At 36.5% G+C, this 27,098-nt stretch overlaps 1 protein-coding gene across 1 annotated transcript in view; it reads left to right on the top strand.

Annotated features, from left to right (window-relative positions):
- Positions 1–27,098, top strand: part of ADAMTS12 (ADAM metallopeptidase with thrombospondin type 1 motif 12) — a 544,067-nt gene that overhangs the window by 248,258 nt on the left and 268,711 nt on the right. The window contains exons 4-6 of the mRNA XM_063453964.1: positions 10,775–10,971; positions 23,469–23,552; positions 24,104–24,228. Of these exons, the coding sequence (XP_063310034.1) occupies positions 10,775–10,971; positions 23,469–23,552; positions 24,104–24,228 (406 nt within the window). The remainder of the gene's footprint in view (positions 1–10,774; positions 10,972–23,468; positions 23,553–24,103; positions 24,229–27,098) is intronic.

The following is a 27,098-nucleotide window of genomic DNA, read 5'->3' as shown; positions in this document are numbered from 1 at the left end:
TAAAACATAAGTCATCGAATGCCCATTGAACTAATATTCTTTAACTTCTAAAACAAATACATAACTTGAATATATTATGTTCACACTAAAAACATATTTTGGATTATATCTTTTTTTTTTCTTTACAATTATTGTGGATGCTTTCTGTCTGAGAACAGACTTAAATAAGTTTAACATATGCAGTCCCATCGGCACATGTATTTAGGAAAAATATGATGCTCAAAGCACACATATTTCAATTCTTAGTGCATCTACAGCGCTCCGCACAAAAATATGGAAAATTACATTTTAATCAACCATTCATCATAAAGAATTTAAATTAAGAATTGAATTAGTAATAGTTCAAAACTTTAGAGGAATCATTTTTAAAGTTTAATATCCTCAGGCTTATGTGAAATAACGAGTTAGATATACAAAACATAGCCAATTAATATTTTCCGTACACGTTGTACAGCTTATAAGTTAGCACGACACTCCTTGAATACCACAAGCTTAATTTATATAAAGACACGCACTCATTGTTAATTCTATCAAGCTCCTAAAAAGTTCCAAAATGTTTCTGCTGTAGACTAGATTAGATTGAATTCACAAGTCATTATAACAAAAGTTTAAACTGCAGTAGTGATCAAATGTCAACATGTGATACAATGCTATGATGTGATGTTATACTACTTCCTAACTCTTTACCTGTTACCATGTCATAAACTTTATGAAAACCACAAATAAAGAATAAAAAAAAACTGCAATGGTGATATTCTTCAGGTATCCTCATTTTCTGATTTATTTATTGTAAAAAACACTGAGTAACATATGTGATTCAGCTTAATTTCCCACTAAATTTAGGTCATTCCCATACTCAAAAAATAGATATGTTTGTTCAGTGTTTTTTTTTTCTATTAGTACACTGAAACATATCTAAGCAATCGATGTATATGAATTTATTTGAGTTTGCATCACGCTGTTAGAATGTTAGTTCATAGAATGTTAGTTCACATATGTTTAGTTATGAACTTGATGCTGCTTGAAAACCAAAGGAAGCGGTGCGAGCTGAATCTAATGCTGCACACTATTTTATTTTACTGGCACAGCCAGTATTTGAGGCTGCGTGGCCGTGCCGGTATTGCAGTAATACCGGCAATACAAATGCAGGTAATTTTCTCAGTATAAACGGACATTACTCTGCAATGCCAGCACCAGCCAGTAGGGGTCAGAGAGGCAGGGATAGGAAGTTACAGCATATCCCAGCCTCTCTCTACTACTCACTGATCCGTGGGGGAACAGCTACACAGCACAGAGAGTCCAGACAGCAGCTCTACAGCTCAGGTAAGTGAAGGATGGGGTGAAAGGCTGCAGGGAGACATGGGGACACTGAGACACTAGGGGACACATGGAGACACAGACACTAGGGGACACTGGGATACCTGGGGACATTGAGATACTTGGGGAAACTGGAAAACATGGGGCACTGAGACACTAGGGGACACTGTGAGACATAGGGACATTGGGAGAAACTGAGACATTGGGACATGGAGACACTAGGGACACAGTGTCCCCATGTCCCAGAGCCAGTGTCCCTAGTGGCTCAGTGTCCCCATGGCTCTCAGTTTCCCCTAGTCTCCCAGTGTCTGTGTTCCCATGTCTCTCAGTGTCCCAATGTCTTCCAGTGTCCCCAAATGTCTGTGTCCCCATGTCTCCCATGTCTATGTCCACAAGTCTCCCCATGTCTCCTAGTGTCCCCAAGTGTCTGTCTCCCAGCCAGTGTCCCTAGTGTCTCAGTATCCCCTAGTCTCCCAGGGTCCCCTAGTCTCCCACTGTCTGTGTTCCCATGTCTCCCAGTGTCCCTAGTGTCTTAGTTCCCCAAATGTTTTAGTGTCCCCATGTCTCCCAGTGTCTGTGTCCCCATGTATCTGTGTCCCTTGTGTCTCAGTGTCCCCATTTCACCCAGTGTCCCCAAATGTCTCAGTGTCCACATGTATCCCAGTGTCTCCATGTCTCCCAGTGTCCCCATGTCTGTATTCACATGTGCCCCCATGTCTCCCAGTGTCCCCAGGTCTCTCAGTGTCCCCATGTCTCACTGTGTTCCCTAGTATCCTAATGACATGGGAACACACTGAGACATGGGGACACTGGGAGAAATGGGGACACTGCGACACTGGGAGACTAGGGGACTGTGCAACATGGGGGTACTGTGATACATAGGGACACTGAGACACTGGGTGACTTGCGAGACTTGGAAACAGGGAGACACTGGGAGCAATTCCTCTATACAGCAGACTCAAACTGCTTTACAGAATTTTCTCTTATGTCACTCCTTGTGATTTACATCATGTGATGTCACGCATAACTAATTATACAAATGATTAAGGCTGGTATTTTTTTTTCCAAGAAAGGTGGCAACCCTAACTACTCTTCACATACTCTTGCTTAAAGGAACACCATTGGGTCAGGAACACAATCATGTATTGAAATGCTTCCCCCTAGGATTGGCTGAGACTGTCAACTAGGTAGACTAGGGGCAGAGCCAGCACAATTCAAACATAGCCCTGGTCAATCTGCATCTCATCATGAAGATAAATTAAATCAATGCATCTCTATAAGGAGAGTTCAGTGTCTGCATGCAGAGGGTGGAGACACTGAATGGCAGTGCTGCACACTAGGCAGTACTGCCCTAGGAAGCACCTCTAGCAGCCGTCAAAGGAGTGGCCAGTAGAGTTATTTTCTCTGAAAAGACAGTGTTTACTGCAAAAAGCCTAAAGGGAATGATTCTACTTACCAGAACAAATACAATAAGCTGTAGTTGTTCTGGTGACTATAGTGTCCCTTTAAGTTTGGAAGCTTAAGAGTAAGACGATAAGGAGACAAGTGGACATGTGAGGGCTAGGGGACAGTCCTTAGAAAGCGTGGAGTAGGCTCATCATTTGATGCATTTATGTCAAGTTCTGGGTGCTGCCTGCATAGTATGCCCTTAGTTGGACAGCACTCATGCCAGGCTGGCCTTCCAATTCTTTGGACAGATATGCCCCCTTTTTGGGCATGTTCACCCCTTTTGGCAGGTCTGGTCATGTGATTTGTGTCAGTGGCACACCCTTTTACCCTTCCCTTTGACTTCCTGCTTCACTCGACACTGCTGTTAGGGGTTCTGGATTTACTGGAAAGATGAAAACATAAATTAGAGAGAGATTAGCATAGAGTTTGTGTTTTTATATAGCTGCATCCTTTGAGTTTACCTCCAACACCATCTCCATCAGATACATGACGCTTGGGAGGTATGACTGTTTTAGTGTTTTTGGTCGATAAGATTCTGTAATTAGGCCCCATCATAATTCTCAGCTCCAGGCCCACTGGGCACTTAATCTGGCTCTGCTGGCCTGATATAACTTAGCAGGCTGGAAGAGAAAGAACAAAAAATCAAATGCAATTACATGTCTGTTAGCAGAAGATGATTCATTTATTAGAGAAATAAACACACACCTTTAACCCCTTAAGGACCGGACTGTTTTGGCCATGTTGTACGTTAAGGACCAGGGCTGTTTTAACACTTTTGTAGTGTTTGTGTTTAGCTGTAATTTTCTTCTCTCTCATCGGGACAAGAAGGGCTTTCTTTACATACCATTATTTGTATCATGTCATATCATTTACTTAAAAAAAAAAAAAAAATATGGTGAAAAATTTAAAAGAAAACATGTTTTGACTTTTACTTGAAAAATATTTTACTTATCTACACAAGCTAATGAAACAAACTGCTAAATAGATTCAAAATGTGTCATTTTTATTTTTAAAATTTATCAATAGTGACATTGTAACACTGTTATCTGTCATAAATCTCTGAATCACACCCCACATGTACATATATTTTTTTTTAAATTAGACAACCCAGGGTATTCAATATGGGGTATGTCCAGTTTGTCTTTTTTTTTTTAGTAGCCACTTAGTCACAAACACTGGCCAAAGTTAGCATTTATATTTTTTTGTGTGTTAAAAATGCAAAACACAATTATGAACACTAACATTGGCCAGTGTTTGTGACTAAGTGGCTACTAAAAAAGACTGGTCATACCTTGGGTTGTCTTCTTTTGCAAATGGTATGCCATCATGGGGGTAATTCTCGTTCCTGGGCTACCATACGCTGTTAAAGGCAACATAACCAACCAGGCAAATTTAAATGAAAAAAAAAAGGAAAATCATGCCCTATGTTTGACCCAGTAACTTTCAAAAACACTATAAAACCTGTACATGGTGGGTATTGTTATACTCGGGAGACTTTGGTGAACACAAACATTAGTGTTTAAAAACAGTATAACATATCAGAACAATGATATCATCAGTGAAAGTGCTGTTTGTGTGTAAAAAATGCAAAAAACTGAACTTGCACTGACAATGTCATTGCTGTGATATGTTTTACTGTTTTGAAACACTAATATTTGTGTTCAGTGAAGTCTCCCGAGTAAAACAATATGTACATGTACAGGTGTTAGGTTGTCGTGTAAAGTTACAGGGTTAAATACAATGTTAGCAAATTGAATTCTCTGGAATTTCAGCCTGGGTTGTGAGGCAGGTCCCTCAAATTATAAAACAATAAAATTACTTACTTATGTAAAAATATTACATAAATATGCACGTTTAATAAGAATTTAAATATATATACACATTACTGAGTAACCTCAATTCCCTACATACCACTTATGACAAAGTAATTTCTAATAAGAGCTGTCAAGCCTCATAATGATTTCTAATCCTGCATAGACAGGAAAAATCCCATTCCTCATGCTCTCCCCACAAAAAATATATTGTTAAAAACAAGCTAAACTGAATCACAAAGAAACTAACTACAAACTAACATAAAGCAATATAAAAACGCCTGACGTACGTTTCGGCGCTAAAATACTGCGCCTTCATCTGGGGCTAGAAAGGACGCCAGTGAAACTACCAAATTTAACCCTAACAGAATGAGAACAGTTTGTTTATTTATGTTAGGACAACATTTGGTTCTTTTAATTCCGTTCGAAATGTAATTCAAATGAATGAAATTCCGATCCGAACCGTGCTGCGGCTGCATCTTAGTAGATAGCTCCCTAATTCCATGGTATCAGGGAGCTATCTACCAAAAGGCTGAAAGACCAAGATTGGTCTTTCAGCCAACTTTACTAATACTAAGTAAAAATTATTTAGTATTAGTTATTAATCTGCCCCTACTCACTATATTGGGCCCTACTTGTCTAGTAAACAGTGAGCAACCTGTGTCTGCTCACTGTTGTAAAAAAAAAAAAAAGCCCCCCCCACTGGCCCCCACCCCTGAGCGGTGGGTGGAGGCCCTAAATGACAATAAGGGCGGACCTATTGTCCCCCTCGGCCACCACCCCTGAGCGGTGGGTGGGGGCCCTAAGTGACAATAAGGGGGGACCTATTGTGTTCCCCCGGCCACCACCCATGAGCGCGGGTGGGGGCCCTATAAACAATGGGAGGGGAGACCTATTGTCCTCCCCCTGGCCCCCACCCATGAGCAGTGGGTGGGGGCCCTAAATGACAATGGGGGAAGAACTATTGTCCTCCCCATGGCCCCCAACCATGAGCGGCGAGTGGGGGCCCTAAATTACAATAAGGTGGGACCTATTGTCCCCTTCGGCTCCCACCCATGAGTGGCGGGTGGGTGCCCTAAAAGACAATGGGGAGGACCTATTTTCCCCCCAGACCTCACCCATAGGTGACAGGTGGGGGCTAAATAAAAAATACCCCCCCAGGTGACTAGGGGTCCCCAAGCCACTAGTCACACCCCCACCCAAAAAAATAAAGTAAAGCCCTATCTACCCCCCTCACCCTAAAAATTGTGAGGGGAGGAACAATAAAACTAAATATATGTAAATAAAAAAAGCTTACCATTTAATGTCTTTTTTCAGCGCCAAAAAGGCCAAATTAAAATCCATTAAACCCGACAAACTTATAAAATATAAAAGACCCGAACGCAAAAAAAAACACATCGAAAAAAATAATCTCGACGCTTAAAAAAAAAATTATTTGTAAACAACAAGGGCACCGCACAGACTGAGCTCTGCAGGGCAGGGAAAGGCGTATAAAGCCTTCCCATGCCCTGCAATTTGACGCAGAGCCTTACAGGTAACCAATCAGGGGCATGCAGGAGGATTTAACCTCCCTTTTACTAATATGGGGGTCATAGTGAGCCCCATAGGTTTTAATTTAGGCAGGGGTGAGAATTTTTTATATTTATTACAAGGAGGAAAACGAATTATTTTTTACCGAATTTCATCCGAAAAATGAATGTTTTACGGACGAAATTCGGAATGGAAAAATTTAATTTTTATTTAGTACGAATTCATTGGTACGAAACGAAAATTTCACTGGTGCACATGTCTACCAGAGAGACTAACCATCTGTTTTCAAACACTGTCTGACCAAAAGTGCAAGTATGTGGCTAAAGGATCCTGTCATATACTAAAAGGTATGGATTTATTTTTCTAATTCTTATACAAATACATGATTTGAAAAAAAATCTACCTCCTTTCAAAAGTTGCTGAAAACATCATGATAAAAAAGGACTATGTCGTCTTATGTATAACTAAAAACTAAAATGAATTTAAAAATAAAACCAAAGAGAAAGAGAGAATCTGAAATATTGAAAGTAACACTCTGGGCAGCAACTCAGCTTTATAGAATTTGGCCTCATTAATATATACTGTATTTTTGCATGCTCAAATCTTTATAGTGTTCTACTGTTTTGCAGACTGTTGCACCATAAGCCCGACTTCTTAGACACGCCCCCTCATTCCAAAAAAATACTTCCTTATAAAATGTATGCACATAGCTCAGCCACTGACAGCACTGAGTGAGCTAAACATTTTTTGGATGCAAAAATGAAAAAGATTTGAGTAGGCAAAAAATAAAAAATAAGTTGCATATTAACAAGGCCAAATTTCGTCAAATGCTGTAAAGTTGTATTGGTGCCAACAGTGTCCCTGTAATTTTAAAAGAACGTGCAAAGTGACAGAGTCACTTTAATGAAATGCTCAAATTAGACTGGAGGTTCTAGGTAATAAACACACGTTTTGAATTTCAATATTTCATTTATATAATTGTTGAAATCTATTGCTGCGTAGTATACTACGGAATTTATTGCAAACAAAGCTTGATTAGGTTTGTGCTATACAGTTCCTAATCAAATGTCAACTTGCTGTAAGGTGCTGTGTGCCCCTTTAGATTTCCTCCGTTATATGAACAGATATTAGAAATAATGGTTTGACAGACCCGGATTATCCTGAATTTTAGTGCACCTATCTATTCCAGTTAAGTAAAGAGATTAGCTAGTCTCACAAAATATTATCACTTGTAAAGTTACATAAAACATTAGCATGGCTGCCAAATCGGTATAATGAGGTGCTTTCATTTTTCTATCAAAACACTTTTTTAGAATACATATTTAGAATAATTTGCATTCTTCCATGGTTTCTGTAGACATCTGAAAAACCTGGGAGACTACAGCGCCAGCCAAGGAATGCTATGAAAGACTAATTCTCAGTAAATATGTTGCTTCTTAATTAGAAAGTATACACTGTTGACCTGATGCTTATGCAAATTAAAAGAATGGAAGTGTTAACGAGCTGATATGGAACTTTTTCTATGAATGTTGTTAAATATTTAACTTTTGCCTTTATATATTTGTAGTCATTTCCCCTGAAAATACTATTTCCATAACAATTAATTCTAATTTTACATTCACTGCCAATCATATGAAGAAAAGTTCAATGTTAAGTTGGTGTTAGATTAATGGCTTCAAAAAGAATTTGTTTATGTGTATGCAGGCTAAAGCATTAGTGAACACAATAGTACATACAATTAACATATCAAGTGTTTCCAGCTGTATAATGAGTGAAAAATAGGAAATATATTTAGTGAAATATAAAAATGCACCAAGGCATATTAATTTTATACTTTGTTAATTTAAAAGAACAGTACATACTCATCACAATACTTCAGACTATAAACTTATATTGAACAGGGTTCGGTTCAGAACTTTTATATCATTTGATCTCAAAGGTTTAAAGGACAAGTAAATCATGAATAAATATATGGAAATATGAAATGTAAAGATGTATCTTCTCTCTTCATAACGAAAAAAAGGTACAGATATATGACAGGTAAATATTGTGTTATAATTCCAATATATTTCTTATGGGAATAGCAATAAACACAAACAGATATCTAATGAAGTAGCAAATATGGAGAATCTACACAATCGAAACCTTGGAAACCTAGTGATTTAGCAGTTAAGGGAATATTAGGAATTCTAGAAGAAGAGAAAAGAAATGAAAAGAACACAACCAAAGTAATGTAAATATACACATATACAGTTCTCATTTCTCATGTGAGATATCCGGAAAGAGCTGTACATTGACAAAAGCAGCTTTCAGTGGTTACATTGTATCTCACTGAGGAAGAGAAGGGTACTGCCAATTGATAATTAAACCAGCTAGCTCCATATCCCTCCTAAGATGCTAAAGCATCAGCAATCAGAGTCTCTACCAGCATCATCTCCATCCTGCACCTTTTGAACCCATCACGGTTACAAGGCAGCCAACCTCAAAGTCAAAATAGACTTAGCTGCATTCTAATACAAATAATAAGAATATGAGAACTCTGAGAACAGACAAAAGCTTAGAGGAACTCAGTAGCTTGCCCTTCGGTAACTGTCGCCGAGGTCTCAAAATAGTTTTTTCTCACTTGTGGCATTAAATAGAGTACATATTCCAAGACTAATCCCACCCATAAGAGCAATCCAGAACTAAAATGCCAAAGTTCTCTCTGCACAACAGATACAGCAACCCCGGACAATCGTTTTGGCCTTCTTTAGGCATTGTCGGTAAAGTGTAGCTGATATCCTTCTAGGCATGCCTGGATTGCCTTTTAACTTGGGGAGAGCCAAGTTAGCTGCATTCGAAATGCAAAATACCATTGATTATTTATATAAAATTTAAGAGTGATTTTGGTATGATGCAAAATAATAAAACACTGCTTCCATGTACAGCTAGCACTCATTTATTAAGAGTTGTGCAGGGTTCTCTTTTCAGAGAAGGCCAGCGGTACTCACATAATGTGTGCACCCACAGGGGCAAAATTACAAATACATTATAAACAAAATACACAGGCAGACAGATAGACATACAATGAAAAGTGAAAATTGAAGTGTAAGAAATAAACAGCAGTACTTTATGTCCAAAACCCCAAGCTCAGACGAGCATAAATTGTATTGGTGCCTGGAGTGTCACTTTCAAAATAATGCAAAATACAAATTACTTGAAAATTGTTTACAATCCTAAACTGGCAAGAAAGTAGGGAAGATTTAAACAAAAGGAAGATCAGTTTGCAAGGATTTAGTGAAGATTTATTCTTAAAAATAGATAAATGTGGGTACCAGGTGTGTTAGTAACAACATTATTCATAATATATGATGAATGTTAGACTTGCACATTCAGATTCGGGCGAATTGCGTTCCAAACAAATTTGGGCCGATCAGCCGTTCGGCTGAATTCTGTATCTCCGGAGAACCATAAGGATGTATAACAGAGCAAACAAGTGTCACGATCGCTGAACATGTTATTTTGATTTGGTATTTGGAGTTTTGTCTGTGCTGCTAAATTAAATGGTTGATGGAAACAAAAGATGACTGATGACCTGGGGATACCCACTAAATGTTGATTTATTCTCCGACCAAGTGAGACATGGCCAATAGAGGGGGGAAATGAGGAGCAGTAAAAACAATTTTTAAAAAAAAATAAATCTCTATATATGATATATTTAATGTAAAACAAAATGTAGTGCATATTGCAGCACAGTTACTAACTGTCCACAAGCATAAAATTATTGAGATCATAAAAAATTGCGAAAGTGATACATACATAATAAACTAATATAAATATTTGATTGGATGTAAATATTTTTTATTGAGAGTTTTATCCAAGGTATGTAAGTGAAACAAACAAACTAAATATTGATGAGCCTGATATGACAATCAAGTATATGTTATGTGAATACTTTTAGGACAATGCATTTCTGTAATTTAGTATGAACAACAAGGGTAAAGAAATGGAAAGTGAGGAAAAAGAGGGTAGAAATAAAGTAACGTCTGAAATAGTGAATGTCAACTCCTTATTTTGTACAGTGTTAATTAAGGCTCACAGTAAATCCAGTATTATGTTTTTGGACTAACAAGTGGTGTATAAATTACCTACCCAGAAAGTATTAAACAGACTCTATAGTCACAAAAACAACTTCAGAAAGAAAAAAACAAGCAAAAGTGTGTGATTTCTTTTCATTTATTTATCATTATCTTGTATTATTGTTGTTTATTTATACACAATTCTCACCCTTCTATTTGATTATTTGTACTGTTAATAAAAAAAATCACAATTTAAGAATAAAAAGTTACAGCTGTGGCATTTGTATTCAATGAATACTATATTAGACATCAACTACAAATTATTAAAAGCAAATGAGAAGATAATGGTTTTCATACTTGCATTGTATTGTATTGTTTTGTATATATACAATATATCATATACAAGTATAAAACCCTGGAATTCACTACCAACAATGGACGTTCTATGAAATACTGCAGATACTATCAAGAAAAGACTGGATATTTTTTAGCAAGTTTATCAGAAGGAAAGTATCTTCATGATAAAGTGACATATTGAACTTGATAAACTTGCATTTATTTCCGACCCAGTTACTATGTTAATTCCTTATCTTTTGCTTTTAATCGTAGACAGCTTCAGTTCTGCTCTCAGACAAGAGCGACAACGGGAACAGTGGGAAAGAAAACATCGGAAAGACAGAAAGATTTCACAACGATCAGTGAGCAAAGAGAGATGGGTGGAAACACTAGTTGTTGCCGATACTAAAATGATTGAATATCATGGCAGTGACAATGTGGAGTCCTATATATTTACGATAATGAACATGGTATGTACAATGCATGCATTCAAATAAGATATATGTTGTGTTTTGGTATATAAAAATCCATTCCCAGGCATAATTTGCAATACCAAAGGGGAATAGGACACAAGTAAATAATGTCATATATTATTGCAAGGTTACCCATTACTCAAATGAAGAATCCATGATGCAGTTAAATGACAGACAAGCATTCAGTGGATCTGTAATGTGTATTTTGTTTGTTTGTTCTTTATATTGGAGTTTTCTACTAATTCTGTTAGTATGTTGTGACTTTCCTGATGGTCTATCTATAATACAGTCTTAGACTTAGAATGCTAGTTTCTATGTATTAATATAAATTCCTTATATTTAATATCAATAGCAAAAAGATATGCAGATATAGGTGTCACCAACGCACCCTACTTCAAGAGTGTGCGTGACGTAGCTGTGGTGGTGAAAGGGTTAAAGTTCACTATTTGTCTGCACTAGACCGCAAATAATGATAAAATCCTCCTAAACACCACCCACACTTAAACATAATAATATAACTATTACTATTTTAACGCTGCCACCACCAAGACAATTTATAAATGGGGTGCCTTGGTCCCCCAGGAAACTTACTAATAAAACCCACCAAATGTAACGTAGCACAATATCTATGTAATTGCAAAATACTAATTAGTCTCTTCAGGTAACGTGATTCTTTACCAGACCAAGGCAGAACTTAATAAAGGAATATTTATTATGAGCAAAAAATAGTCACAGTGCATGCAAAAAATAGATGATAAACAAATTATTTACACCAACGACAGATAAAAACAGAAGGGCTGAAATAACAGAAGTCCTTTTCAGCTTTTCAAAGTAAAATTTCTGCCCCAGGGGGTCTCTGGTAGGAAAGATGGTGACTCACTTAGAATTAGATTCTGGGCCCTCAAGCAAGTACAATTACAACCCTCAGTATCATTGGATATATACCCTGTGGATTACCAGGCTTGTCCTAGAGGTGGAATTAAGACGTTTCTATAGAGACAATAAGTGACCATCTCCTTGTGTTTCAGACCAACATCAATCCAAATGGAAACATTTGGTTAAATCTCCTCTTGTGTACTTGCCACAGAAATAATAATTTCATCTTGCAATTTGTTACAATTTCTCCATTCCGTAGATACGACATACTTCTTACTTGTGACCCAATATAGCAGACACCCCGATCCCTTCCCATATGGTTAAGTTAAACCAATCATCTTTAGACTTGTTTAGAAGATGGTGCTTCGACATTTATATATAATAAAAATTAGGCTTAATTAGTCTGTGGGCACATATTAATGTTTCTTTTGGATATGATACTTGAACACAAGGCTAATGAACATATCAAAGAAATTACCTCATCAATTAAAAAGTACAGGCCATATGGCTGAAGCCAGCTAGTTTACATTGGTACCAGACATTCAATCTTTTCAAGTGTAGAATCTCACACCTTGCAGAGCCTTTGATTGGTCACCCCATCTGACCCCTTTCACATTCCTATCCAATTTACTTTAACCCTTCTGTCATCTGACCTCTGTGGGGGTCCAAGCTTCAAAGAGGAATTAAGGCTATAAACCTTCTGACCTCCCATACAATTAAATTAACCCTTTTGACATTGACAATACCACCTCTACCACCCAGCCAGTTCATCTACGCACTACACAAATTACATTAAAGGACAATATTCCACAGTGCAATAATGAATTATGCACCCTTGTCGTGACAATAGGCATATGGGAATATATGTATATAAAGCCACTGAAAAACAAATATGGAAAAGTCAGAATATTGTTGAAGAGTTCATTATTTTACCTACAAACAGTCACAGTGGCTCCTCGTTTGACATTTAATTATTATCACCTAATAATTTGGATGTGGAGTCTTGTTAAACACTTCCCACTTTACATGCAGCTTAACTTGCAGTATTGACTGTTTTTTTTCCATTATAAAGCTCATAACCACCTGGAACAACCTGGACCAGTATAAAACTGATAAGAGTGAGATCTCCCAGCCAAGTAAAAAATAGTGTTCAAGATTATAAAATGGAGGGAATATTCATTAAACTTACTATTCACTGGATTTTGTTAACATAACCTCCAAATTAATTAAGTTAATCCATATTATCCCAAATGGTTCTTCCTTCCACAAAGATAACTTTGAGTTAATGTTAAGTTGCTTAGAAATCAAGCCTCAACCGATTTATGAATTTCCTGGAAAAGAAAACATGAACATTGTAATGTCTGAATATGAATCTAAGTAGCCAGTTTGGGGACGATACATTGAAACATAGAAACATAGAATGTGACGGCAGAAAAGAACCGTTTGGCCCATCTAGTCTGCCCAATTTTCTAAATACTTTAATTAGCCAGGACCTTATCCAGGATAGTCTAATGTCTATCCCATGCACGCTTAAACTCCCTCATGTGTTAACCTCTACCACTTCAGCTGGAAGGCTATTCCATGTGTTCACTACCCTCTCTGTAAAGTAATACTATCTGAAATTATTTTTAAACCTTGATAACCAGTCTGATAACTGTCTGATTTCCTATACTTTGCATGGAATGTCGCCATTTTAAATGTGGATTTTAGCTAATACCTTGAAGTGAATCCGTAGATTAAAATTTAATTACTAAATTAATACATACTCTAATTACAATCTTGTAGAAAATTCTGAGATAATTTCCAAATGGTACAATTCAGAGGATCATCATAAAGAACCCAAAGAATCATTTTGACAAACAAAGGGATGGAAAGTCAATCAGAGAGTCATAATTAGGCAGATGTATGGTCTGGTCTTTCCTCCCTCAAGTGTTGCTACTCCTGTGTCTGTCTCCCTCCAAGTCAATGGCGCCACCATCACCTCTACCTCGCAGGCTCGCTGCCTAGGTGTTCTCTTTGACTCTGACCTCTCCTTCACCCCTCATGTCAAGTTGAATGCAAAATCCTGCTGCTTCCATCTTAAAAACATAGCCTGCATCCGCCCTTATTTAACACCAGATGCAGCAAGGTGCTGGTCCATGCCGTTGTTCTTTCTCGCCTTGACTACTGCAATTCCCTTCTCAGTGGTCTTATGTGTTCCCAGATTGCACCTCTGCAATCTATAATGAATGCGGCAGCGAGGCTCATTTTCCTGTTTGCTCACACCTCCCACGCCTACATTGGATTCCAGTTAGATGTAGAGCTCAATATAAGATTCTTGTGCTTGCTTACAAGTCCCTACATAATGCTGCTCCAACCTACCTACCTTACCATAATATATTTTAGGATGATACAGTGACCCAACATGCAGAATTAAGTTAAACACGGAGAACATACTAATGTAGATAAAGATATTACCAGGCCTTAGAATTACCAGATTTAAAGTACAAAGAATAATCAGTAACAAGCTGAGGTCAAGGACACAGGCAGAAGCATAAATTAATAGACAAGCCAAAAGGTCAAGGATAGCAAAATAGGGGATAGACAGGAACACACCAAGATCAAAATCCAGATAAACAATAACAAGAACGCACTCTCAGATTACCAACAAGTGGAAACCACAACACTCCTAATTTGCTGAATTGGGCTGTTTGATTGAAGGTGGAGCTATATTGGGTTGTGAAACTGTAGTGGACAGCATCCTTATTGTTAATGGACTGGCTGGGGACTGTAGTGGCAGTGTAGATTGTGGCATGCTGCCCGGATCCAGGTAAGTCACTCTCCCTCCTCTCCATGTGACTGCAATGATTGAGAGCGGTCACTCGCCTGTGGAGCCGAATAAACGCCGTGACAAATATATATATATTATAATGCTAAAGTACACATGTTAACTTAAATGAACAACAGATTTTTATACACTAAATAATGGTATTAAAACTGAAGTAAAAAGTTCACCAAATTATTTCTAATGATACATTTTCACTAACATTCCTTATTGTTTTTGCATTTAGAATCTATTTTCCAGCATGTACATTGCCTTTCCCTGACTGAGAGCACATTTTGCATATGTTTAAATCTTAACACATCTACAGACAAAGAAAGAGGGTGGGTTGATCTGGCCCCAGTTTTTTTTATTTTTATTCTATGACAAGTATGTTGGAAAAGATTACTAAAATACTGCTGAGCCATTGTTACTTTAAGAATTAATATCATTTTATTGACAGGTCAATTTTAACTTTATGATGGCTGTTTTAATGTTGCTGTATATATCAAAGCCTACATGTTGTGTTATTGTTTAGTTTTGCTTTTACACTGAATGCTTTAATACTTTAAATAATAAGCAGTACAGTAGTCTATAGACTGTACAGTGAAGGAATTATGGTTATTTATGGCTATGAAAGGGATAATATCATGCAAGTTGTCACGGTGTAAAACCTCAACATGCAGCATTTAGGATGGAAAAGGACAAGACTAGGAAACTAGACTAGAAAACGTATTAGAATGGCCAGACTAAACGTTACACAGAGAAAAAGCAGAATCAGTGACGAGCCGAGGTAGCAGAGAGACAGTGAAAACAAGAACTAGCCAGAGTCATGTACATGGTAATCAGACAGATGGGCAAACAAGACAGGAAAGGGTTAAAGATAAATTCAGAGATCAGAGAACGCACTGAAACAGAAACCACAATAGGGTAAAGAGGAAAGGGTTAGGAAAGTTTAAATATCCTTAACCAACATTTGATTGGCCCATGTCATACCCACGCCCCCAAAACGTGCGTGTGTGGGGGCATCAGAATGACGTGGACCAATGGGAGCCTGAATCTAGTTTTGTCTCTCACTGCCCCTTTAAGAGCACGCTCATGATGTGAGCCGCACTCATAGTGCCAGGCAGGCCGCGTGAACGCTCATAGTGGCCAGTGCACGCGGCCCGCTCAGAAGGGAAAATTGAGCGATGCGCGGCGCGTGTGGAAGCAGGACTGCTCGAGCCATACGCGGCTCGATCTGAGGACCCCGGCCAGCTCCCAGGTGAGGTAAGTACCGCCACACAAGTCATAACCCTTTTAATATATTTGCATTAACATTCCTTGGGATCACATCGACATTCTCATTTGCATTTGCATCCTCTTGGCTTGTACAGCAATGATGATGCCAAACTTAATATTACAGGTGATACCATCTTGGAGGATACAGAAACAGTCTTTGGTTAAATGTATCTTCACATCACATGTGTTAATCTAATTATGCATTTTTCTATTGGGCATATATCTAAAAGGAGTTTCCAAAAATCTCAGATCACTGGTCTGCTGCCTGTGCGAGTCCTCCCCTACAGCTCAATGAGAGGTTTTTGAAAGGAAGGTGCTCTGGACAATTACCCTACTCTTGAGCTTAGCTCCACTCAGCTAAACAACCAGGACATAAAGAGGACCAGATGTCTGTTTGAAAGCCAGGGGTTTGTAGCAATTTTTATTTATAAAAATGCCACATTCTATTGAAAACTAAACTTTTTGTAAAATGAAAAAGAGGACCCACTCATCACACATAAAGGATTTCAGCAATCTAAACGTTTTTTGGGGTCCGGAAACTATTATGAAGGATGATTTTCCAAGTCCTAGTTAGGTTAGCATCAGTCTTCGTGGAATGACATAAACAACCCCATTCACAAAATGGCAACTAGATTGTCAATAATCACATATTAGCCACAGTATACCTGAGCAGATTTACTCATCCTTTGTGATTATTGGACCTTTAAACTGCTGATGGGCCGTGGTTTTTGGTATAATTAAAAAAAAAAAAATCTACACCAGAATGATATGCTTTGATTGTTGGATTCTCTTCCTTTTCTAGACTGGGTCTTGTCTACTTATTACACTTGCCTGTGCACACAGCAGTTAAATATCTATGTTTTTAATTATTATTTTATATACTCAAATTAAAAAAAAAGTTAGTTCCCGTCTAGGACTGTCCATTTAAAAGCATTTGTAATAAACAAAACATCATCTTCATGCATTTACACAGAAATTCCAGGCAAATGCACTGATCAAAAGACATTCTTAAAATAACCACACCTAAATATAAATGCATTAACAAAGAGAAGAGAGCACTGAATGTTGGGAATTTAAGACACACAGTGTATCACTGCAGAGAACAAGTGTGGAAGTAAGTATAATTTATTTGGAAATAATTCTTTATCTATGCATTCATTAACAAAAGTTAGTATGATGTAAATAAATACAAAATGACTGTGAAATTAAAAGAGACGCTGTTATATTATAAGACACAGTGTCTTTAACATGCAAAATTCATCACTTTAAATGTGACTGAAATCATTACTCTGTTTAACTTCGTTTTAAAAATGATTTATTGCAGTTGTAAAATATGAAAACTTATCTTTTCATGAACAAGCTTAGATTGGATTTACAATTTCATGTAGTCGGCAAAACAGGGGTCGTGCTATTTCTCAGCAGTAAAAAGCCATATCTTTAAAAAATATTTTAATAAAATACTGAACCAGTTTTTTCTTCAGCAATACACACTTTTTCTACTATAATATATATTTTTTAAAATGTACAAATATATAAATATACACATTCTTTTATTGCTCGCTACATTGAAGATTTTCATGTTTTACTCTTTTCCCTCCTCCAGTTTGTTGGAAAATGAAATATATGAGTTAACAAAACTTGCATGCACGAGAAAGTCAATGAATTGCTTTTCTTATGTCTCACAAGAGCATCTTGGTTGTTCTGTGAAAAGAAATGCACAGCAATGCATGTTTATTCATTTTATATTGATTGTCCAGGCTGTGCAAAAAAAAAAATATATATATATATATATATAGTTAATGCAATGTTAAACACAAATACACACACAAGACAAGCCATAAGACTTGTTTTTTACCACATAAATCTCACTTTACCACAGTAATCTCACTGTTGCAGGGGATTCTGGGTAGGCGTATGCAAATGAGCTCAACAAAGAACCACATTTTTGCCTTATGAAAAGAAGATGCTAAAGTTTGTAAATGGATGTGTATGCTTTATAAGGCAATGGAATGCATAGTGCAAGAAATTACAAACCAACATCATGTATACAGGCCAATGTGATAAACAGACCATTTGTAAATGTCACATCTTCAAATTATGTTGGTGATAAATCTGCTCAGCTTTACAAGCAAGGAGATAAGGTTATAGTTTTGAACTTCAGGTGATTAATCAGACACTATGTGATGGTCAGAGGAAAAAAAATGTGTAATGGAATTTGGTGAGTGTTATTTGTTGGAGTACATGTGGTTGGGAGTGTTCTGACTGAAGGCTATTGCTGTAGTAGTAGTTGTTACTATTGCAAGAATAGTATGCCAGAAAAACGTATAATACTTGTGATAGTGTAACTGCGTGAGGAGTATTTATGCAGAGCATGGCTTTAAGGGGTGCAGTGGTTAGTGGGAAGGAATAAGTGATGATAGGGTTAGTGTGAATACAGAGGCAGAGTACTGTGAGTTGCAGTGAGTTGAATTATGATTGTTGTGAGTTAACAGTGTAGAATATGATGGTTGATTTGTAATATAATAAGAAGGTAATGGCTTGCATGGAAGGAGGATAGAGCCAGGTTGGTTTAAAAAACAAGGACAACATAGTCCCCACTTCCTGTCTAGCAAAACTACATCTAATAAAACCATGTCCACTCGAGGCACTTCCACATTCATAATGACAACATACACCAAATGCTTTCTTTGTCTCAAAGTATATTTCACTTTCTTTGCTAACCTCAACATTTTATATACCACTGGTACTGGCACTAACAGTGCTCCTTGGATTAATTCCTCTCTCTTCTGTAAACCCAAAATTAATACTCTCTGCCTACCAGCAGTCAATAAATACAATAAAGTTGTCACAACACTCCTTAGCTGATTTGCCCTCGTGCAGTACTCATACTCACCACTGTTTCTGTTTGGCTCTGTTCCTGATTTCTTTTCATTAAGCACTTCACCTGGTCCTTGTTTAGCACCTATTTAGTTTGGGTTCTCCCCTCACTCCTTGCCACATTGCCTTTTGTTTCCTGTTTCCCTGTGCTCCTGGCTCCTGCATACTTTGACTTGGACCTGTGTCCTGTGTCTCCTGGTCTTCGTCCTGTGTTCTCCTGATCCTGCTTTATTGTGTCCTCCTGGTCCTTCGTTATTGTGTCCTCCGATCCTGTGTTCTGGTTCCGTGGTCCCGGCTTTACTACCAGTGATCCTGTCCCTGCAGATATGTTCATTGATTCTCCTTTGGATCTTGATATCACTATATTTGTCTTGTGACTCTGGACCTGTGCCCTACCTGATACTCGTGGTAGCTGCACAATCCTACCCTTATACCCAAGGACTATTACAGTATTTGTTGCCTGCACGATTAGTGCTAATTTTGATTTACTGTATATATTTTGTGTGTGTATGTATGTATGTGTATGTATATATATTGTTTTGCGTTTTCCTTTCGTTTCCTGTAAATATATATATCTCTTGATTTATCCTAATTATTTGTGTCTTGGCATTTATTTCTTTGCTGAATGGGTTCCCACATTTAAAGTGACAGTGCTGTTCCAGGGCAGCACCCCTTCATGTCATTACAAAAGTACCCCAATAGGCTTCCTTGATTTTCAGTACAGTTCTCCCAATTCATCCCCTGTTGTCATTTTCTTACAATGTATCTCCCAGTACACCTCTCACAAATAATAGCATTTAATTATTCCAGGTACTGAAGCTCTTTCGGCATAGCTAACTGAAACTCAAATGTTTATAATTATATTATGAATGCTTTTTCATTGTAAATCCTGAGGTCTCCAATTACACTATAATCACAGTCTCAGTTTTGCAATTTGTACTCAAACCTAGTTCATGTTCAAATCTCTTAGACTGCATGCAGTGCTACCAAAGCCTACATTGACATATGTATATTATATTGTTTAACGAACACTATACAGCACAGCCGAATTTTATAACAAAATATATATATATATATATATATATATATATATATACACAAACATAAAGTAAGGGGTGCACTCACAGGTCTTCAATGAAGTGGAAACTGGTTTATTTAGGTGAACAAAATCGACGTTTCGACCCCTAAAGGTCTTTTTCAAGACCACTGTACATACACACGTGACAATATATTCATATAACAATTAAGTGACTTACCAATGAAGTGAGAAGAAATCTCGTGAACCCATCACCTGCAAGCCGAGACTAACCCGGAAGTGCTGGAAGCCGCGATTGCGTCATCACGTTATGACATATCACAGGGGGAAAAAACGTGGTTGCTAGGCGACCAAATGCCGCCGTGGATTGTGAAAAAAAGCATCCCAGTCCGGTATCTGTATATGTGTACTTACTCCTTAGATCTCTAGTAGATCTGTATTTTGGGGTGGCACCCTTATCCTCCTTTCTTTACGTATCATCCTTGTGTTTTAAATACGTCGGAGTATGCGGAATTTCCGTATCTTGGCAGCTCATTTTCTTTACATCCTTATCACTAGTTCACACTCAATAGGGTTAATTTCTATCCGGGATAACGCTCTCTGAATTTTCACACAGCACTGATGACATCACAACCTCTCTTTCGTATAGTTCACTCTCCAATCAGAACTCTGCTTTACCGTATTTAAATCACCATTTTTCCCACTATTCACTGTCTTGATAAAAGTCCTTCGAGGACTGAAACATCGACTTGATCGTCTTTGAATGTTTGCACGTTTGCAAAATAAACTGAACAGATTTTTTCTAAGAAGTCCTCTTGAGTGCACTCCTTTCTATTGGTTTATGTATATGTATATATATATATATATATATATATATATATATATATATGTAATTTTATTCTATATATATGTATAGTTATTTACATTTTTTTTTATGGTGTAATAGTGGCGAGGAATTCACGGATTCAAGAAATCTTCCATACTAGCTCAAATAATCCAGGCATGGGATGAAATAAAGAAATATATGGGTTTAAGACAAAAAAAATCTTAAAGACTTGCCATTTAATATATTTTCCAGATATTATATTAAAATACCAAATATCAAATAAAGAAATATTTACTTTTCTAAGAATGAAAATATTTTTAAAAACAATTCTGTTAAAGAGTTCAACAGTAGTTCAAAAGCATCTGAAACTAATGTTCTTTCATGAGAAGGTTAAAAAAATTACCTCTAAGGTTAATAAGTTGATCAAATTCATAAATGATAAACCATTAAAAATAATAAATATCTGGAACAAGGAGTAAGAATTGAAGATTTCAGAATTTGAATGGTGTTCTTCATTATGATAGTTATATAAACATATATACTGTCTTACTCTAATAGAATGCCAATATAATATATACATGGTGGTATTTAGTTCCATCCAGACTATCCAAAATGTATTCTAATTATATCCCGAACTGCTGGAGATGTGGAAATCCGTCGGGTACTTTTACACACATTTAGTGGTCATGTCCGTTAGTCAAATCAATCTGGAAGTAGGCATTTGACAGTTTCAATGTATTATCCGATGAAAATTTGTAATGGTGCCCAGAGACAGCTTTATTACATTTGAAATTAGATGTAATCTCAAAAGAATACAGATGTTTGTGAATTCACTGTCTTATTGCGACAAAAATCGTGATTGCCAGGAACTGGAAATCTAATATTTCCTTCCAAAAAAAATCATTACTTAAGTCAAATGAAATTCCAATTTCGTATGGAAAAATAATTGCCCAATTCAACCACCAACAACACAAAAAACAAGATCTATTTGATATATGGCTGGGAAAATTTTAAAACATAGACAAACAAATTTTGTATACCTTGCGCAAAAGTTTTAAATCTAATATATTGAATTCTTAAGAGATACGACTAGAAAACCTAAAAGATAAAGTTAAAAGGTTGCTCCTGGTCTGTATCTGTCTCTGTACTGTGTCTAAGTTATGTCAAAGTTATATGTTTGTAGGTTATTTCTTTATATTTATATATATGTAAAAAACTTTTACACTTGTCAAAAGATGTAAAAATCAAGATACTTAATGAACTTTGATACCTTTAAACACAATGAACAAAATCAACAATAACCGTTTTAGACTATATTACAGATGACATCATTTACCAGCATAAAACTGAATTACACTGCATAAAATATAGACATTTTCTTTAAATCTAACTATCCAGAACATTGGTAAACCTGCCTTACAGGCAATTAGGAAGATTTAATAACAATATGTTATATCTACCGGCTATGCAGGGAAAAATCTTATTATGTGCAAACTGATGTCATGATACATATTATAAAAATCTAATTACAGTACAGTGTGTAACCTTTAATATGGATACATAGTGAGATGCCTTTCTGTTGCTGAGCAAATGTGGAAACATTCTCTTAAACTGGATGTTTGTTAATTTTAAACAAGGCAAAATTTAAAATGTTGTAAAACGTCAAATAATGATAACATATATTGCATATGTTGTTTTAATTAATATACATTACTGGAAATACAAATGTAAAGGATATGATAGGAGTTTAATCATTTGGACATCAGAACACAGTCATTTGTTTGAAAAAGGCTCTTCTTAAAACTGAAACATTATGGTGTGATATTTAACAAAAGTGCAATTGGAGAGAACCAGAGTGCCCAATAGTTCTGTATTTGCTATGAGAGAGTCAGATTGGAGACAGCCCTAATTGTGTAGCACCTGATTAGTGTCTGTTCTATTACATGTGTTCTCCTCTACAACAAATACTACAGCTATGGACTTCCAGCTTTCTTGATTTACATGTTCCTCAATGCCAGATAGTGACACTGGACAATGATAGACATCCCAATAACAACCCAACCACGCATTATTTGGATCTGAAACATGAACTATCATGAAGATCAACCTTTGTTATTTTGAGAAAGATTCATAAGGACAAAAGTAGGTGCTATTCGGAAGCACAGTGCTACATTGATTATCGTCAGTGTAATCATCATTATGAAACCAATGAAGTTTATTTCAATATTTAGCAATTTGAACCAAATAGTATTTGCTTTATATCAACATCGTAACGTGCATACGTGCAGTCTAAAATATGTTTGCAGGGATTTTATTACTAAAATGAGATCTGATGGGAATTAAAAGTGAATTTGACATTTATTTCAAATTTGAACCCAGAGTAGATGAACTGGAAGCATATTTGACTTGAAGTATTTTTTCAGTTCAATACTTTGGGCTTAAATTTGAATTCACTTTAAGTTCTCAATTTAGTTAATAACCCTGTTGGTACTTGTTAATTCTCCTTCTTCCGTATTAGCTTTTTCATTGTTGTTTTTATCTATTTTTTACTCTACAAGTAATAATATATGAAATGTGGCTATCTTTAATAGTTCCAGTAAATTGTTAATAAAATAACGAGAAAAGAAAGAGAACGAAGGAAGTAACAGCTTCAAAGAGCTTTGCAATTATGCTTTGTTCTTTTCAGTTTCAAAGGACACTGAAAACTGGAAACATTGATTGGCATTAGCTGCTGTTACAATTAATTCTGTCTAGTTACAAATAATCAATAATCACACCTCTCTCTTTGTTTAAAACAGGTTGCAGGGTTGTTTCATGATCCAAGCATTGGCAACGCAATTCATATTAAAGTGGTCCGTCTGATTTTACTTGAAGAGGAAGAGGTAAATAATTATGTTTTGTAAGTTTTAATATATATTGCTAGCTGGGTACAATCATTCCATAAAGATAGACAAATGCTGAGAAGCTATATCATTTGAGTTAAGCAGATGCACGCAAACAGACATGCATTAAATTGTAATAACATGTTTGTAGGAACTAACAGCTCTAGAGCAGGGGTAGGCAACCTTCGGCACTTTAGTCTACACCTGAAGTGCCGAAGTCTGCCTACACCTGCTTTAGAAAGTTGCTTAGAGAAACAAATGAAGCAATGGGCAAAAAAGCATGCCATTGCAAAATACAGTCCAATAAAATGTTTTTACAAGGTACTGCAACAATGCTCTTTTTTTCATCTTGCTATCTTCTTCCATGCCTACAGGCAAGTCCAGATAAGTAAATATTTTCAATATATTTTCTTGTAGTGAATATTTTGTTTGACCGATACGTGTCTTCATTAAGCATTGAATATTGTGTTATGTGAATGTTATTTGATATTATCAATGTTCAATTATGACATCGATATGATTAACATCTGCAATGACCTCTTTTAAATCAGGAAGGACTCAAAATAGTTCATCATGCTGATCATACCCTTGCCAGCTTTTGTAAATGGCAGAAGAGCATAAATCCAAAGAGCGATGTGCACCCAGCGCATCATGACGTTGCAGTGTTATTAACCAGGTACTTATCACAATGTTCCAAAAAATGCTTTAAGTAATTGCTTTCCAAGCCCTCTCTTCCTCTGTCTTAATGGAATGCTAAATACCATGATATCTCTATGTAGAAGTGTGAGTAAAAAAAACAATTGACAGTTCATTGAGCCAAAGTAACTAAATTTGTTTTTGTTTTTTTCAAACTCTGCTGTTTTTTTAAACTTGCCTGTTTTGTAAAAAGTCTCTGCTGCTCGCAAAATATACATTTAATTCAGGCAAAAATAAAAAGTTGTCTTAGTAGACTACTCTCTGGGCTTGCAGCATGGGTTAGCTGATAAAGTAGCTGTGTGCTGTCAATCATGCTATCTACTGTATCAGAACAGAGTATTACATGATTATTAATCAGTTTTTATGCCACAGCGGAGAGCAGGGCATTTTGGGGCTGTTGGAGGTAGGGTAGCTTAGTTTTATCTAATACAGATCAGAGGACAATGCATCATCTGTGCTATGTAGGTTAAGGGGAAGGACTCTTTAGCGACTGAGAGATTGGAAACCATCTAACCCTATGGGTATTAGGAGCGGAATTGGCATCGTTATGTCCAGTTATTATTTGGGCTAGGTGTCTTTGGGAACATGGATTGGAGTCTGTGGTAAATATCTATCAAAATAAAGCAATAAATAAAGTATAATTAAATGCAAAATGTTTTCAAAGTTATTCATTCTGCTATAGTTCTAACTAGCAAAAAACTGATAAAACACTGTTTGATTAGAAAATAAATGAATACATATTGAATTTTTGCTTTTTTACTAAATTGTAAGCTATGGCAAGATAAATGCATTGGGGTTCCCCATATAAATATAACCAGGACACCATTGTGAGCAAGTGCCAGGATTGGCAAGCATTAACTCTCAGATCAAGGCTTACGCTAAGTATTAGCCTCATAACAGATTGATGTCTAATTAATTTATTTTCTTGTAGTTTAACCCCTTAAGGACACATGACATGTGTGACATGTCATGATTCCCTTTGATTCCAGACGTTTGGTCCTTAAGGGGTTAAAGGAATAATATGGTATGTATTTAAAAACAGATGTATACACAGTTGAATGCATCATTGCCAACAGATTTTCAGTGTCTAATTATGTTTTATTTGTGTTGTAAAAATTCCAGTTCATTATTAAAGGATAAAAGACATATGGTTTTATATTCATACATTACAATACACTTCTTTATTATAAGTAGCTTAAGAGATTATTATGAACATTCTGCATAAGTCTCTCTTATTGGTGCAGCAAATGTTCCTTTTATTAAGGATGAATGTTGTAATTAAGTATAACAGATATGTTTGACTGCAACAATCTATTATGAAATGGATAGCAAACATTGAATGAGGATATGCTCCAAAATTCATCAGTTGCTGCAATATATATTTTGCAGTTACTAAAAAGAAGTACAAAAAGAAGAAATAAAGCAAAGACATTTTATTTCTAATAAATTGATTTTATACAGAGAAACCACTTGAAGAACATTCTGTTGACCTGCAAGTACTAGCAATATTGAGTTGCTTGTTCATTTTTATTTCCTCACTTTTTTTGTTATTGTTTTCCTATTTTGAGGGATGTATGGGTAAAATGGGCACAAATACACTTCAGATTATTGCTATTTAATTTTAACAATGGCATTCCTTGTGATAAACAGTATACTGCAATACAATATTAAAAACAACAATGAAAATAATGGAAGCAATAAATAGCCAATTTTTGCTATGGATAGCGGTGATAAAACCTTCCTCTTCATGAAAAACAAAACAACAAAACATGCACAATGGGTGTCTGCAGGACCCTAACAAAGGGTAGGCAAAAAATCCAGAGTAGGAATTGACAGGTAAATAACCTATTTGTTAGTAGTTCATTTTTGTTGTTGTTGGTAAATGTTATAACGGAGTCTTATTTTTAAAATGGAAGGTCCATTATTTTCATGCAAATAGGAAAGTCATACTGAAATGTGGTGTCAACAGGATGAGGCTATTGCCAGTGCAGCCAAGGACACAATGAACATCCTAACACAACTGTTCAGTGTGAGGTTAATTTAAAGAAATTCCAAGATTAATTGACTTACTTGTTCGCCTGACCTTTCAGCTCCTGATTATTTCTTGTGGGGATATCTGAAAGAGCGGATGTAAGTGAACAAACTGCTCAAGGACAACATTTGTGCAGAAATTTGTGCACTAGAGCCTCAAACATTAACTAATGTTATGAACAATGTAATCAAAAGAGCCCTACTTTGTGAGGTAGTAAATGAAACTCATTGTATGCGAGATTGACAGACTTCCTCGAGTCCAACTCTCTGCTAGACCCACTTCAGTCTGGTTTCCGCACTAAGCACTCTGTGGAAATGGCACTGACCAACGTATCCAATGATCTTCTCGCTGCAAAATCTCATGGTCACTACTCTATCCTAATTGAACTTGACTTGTCTGTGGCTTTTGACAGTGTTGATCATCAACAGCTTCTTCTCATCCTCCGTAATATCGGTCTACAAGATATTGCTCTCTCCTGGTGCTCCTCCTACCTCTCGCAGCGCTCTATCAGTGTTTTTTGTCTGGCTCTGCTTCTTCTACCCAACTTATCTCTGTTGGTGCCCCCCCAAGGATCAGTCCTTGGTCCCCTACTGTTCTCTATCTATACTGCCTCCCTTGGTAAACTCATTAGGTCCTTTGGCTTCCAATATCATTTCTATGCGTATGATACACAAATCTACCTGTCCTCTCCTGATCTCGCCACGTCCCTCTTGACTACTGTCTCTGACTGCCTCTCTGCTATTTCTAACTAGATGGCTGCCCACTTCCGTAAACTTAACTTGACCAAAATTGAAATTCTGGTCTTTCCTCCCTCCCAA

The sequence above is a fragment of the Pelobates fuscus genome, chromosome 5, assembly GCF_036172605.1.
Source record: "Pelobates fuscus isolate aPelFus1 chromosome 5, aPelFus1.pri, whole genome shotgun sequence".
In the NCBI taxonomy this organism is placed as follows: Eukaryota; Metazoa; Chordata; class Amphibia; order Anura; family Pelobatidae; genus Pelobates; species Pelobates fuscus.
This window is presented reverse-complemented; position numbering and strand designations above follow the sequence as displayed.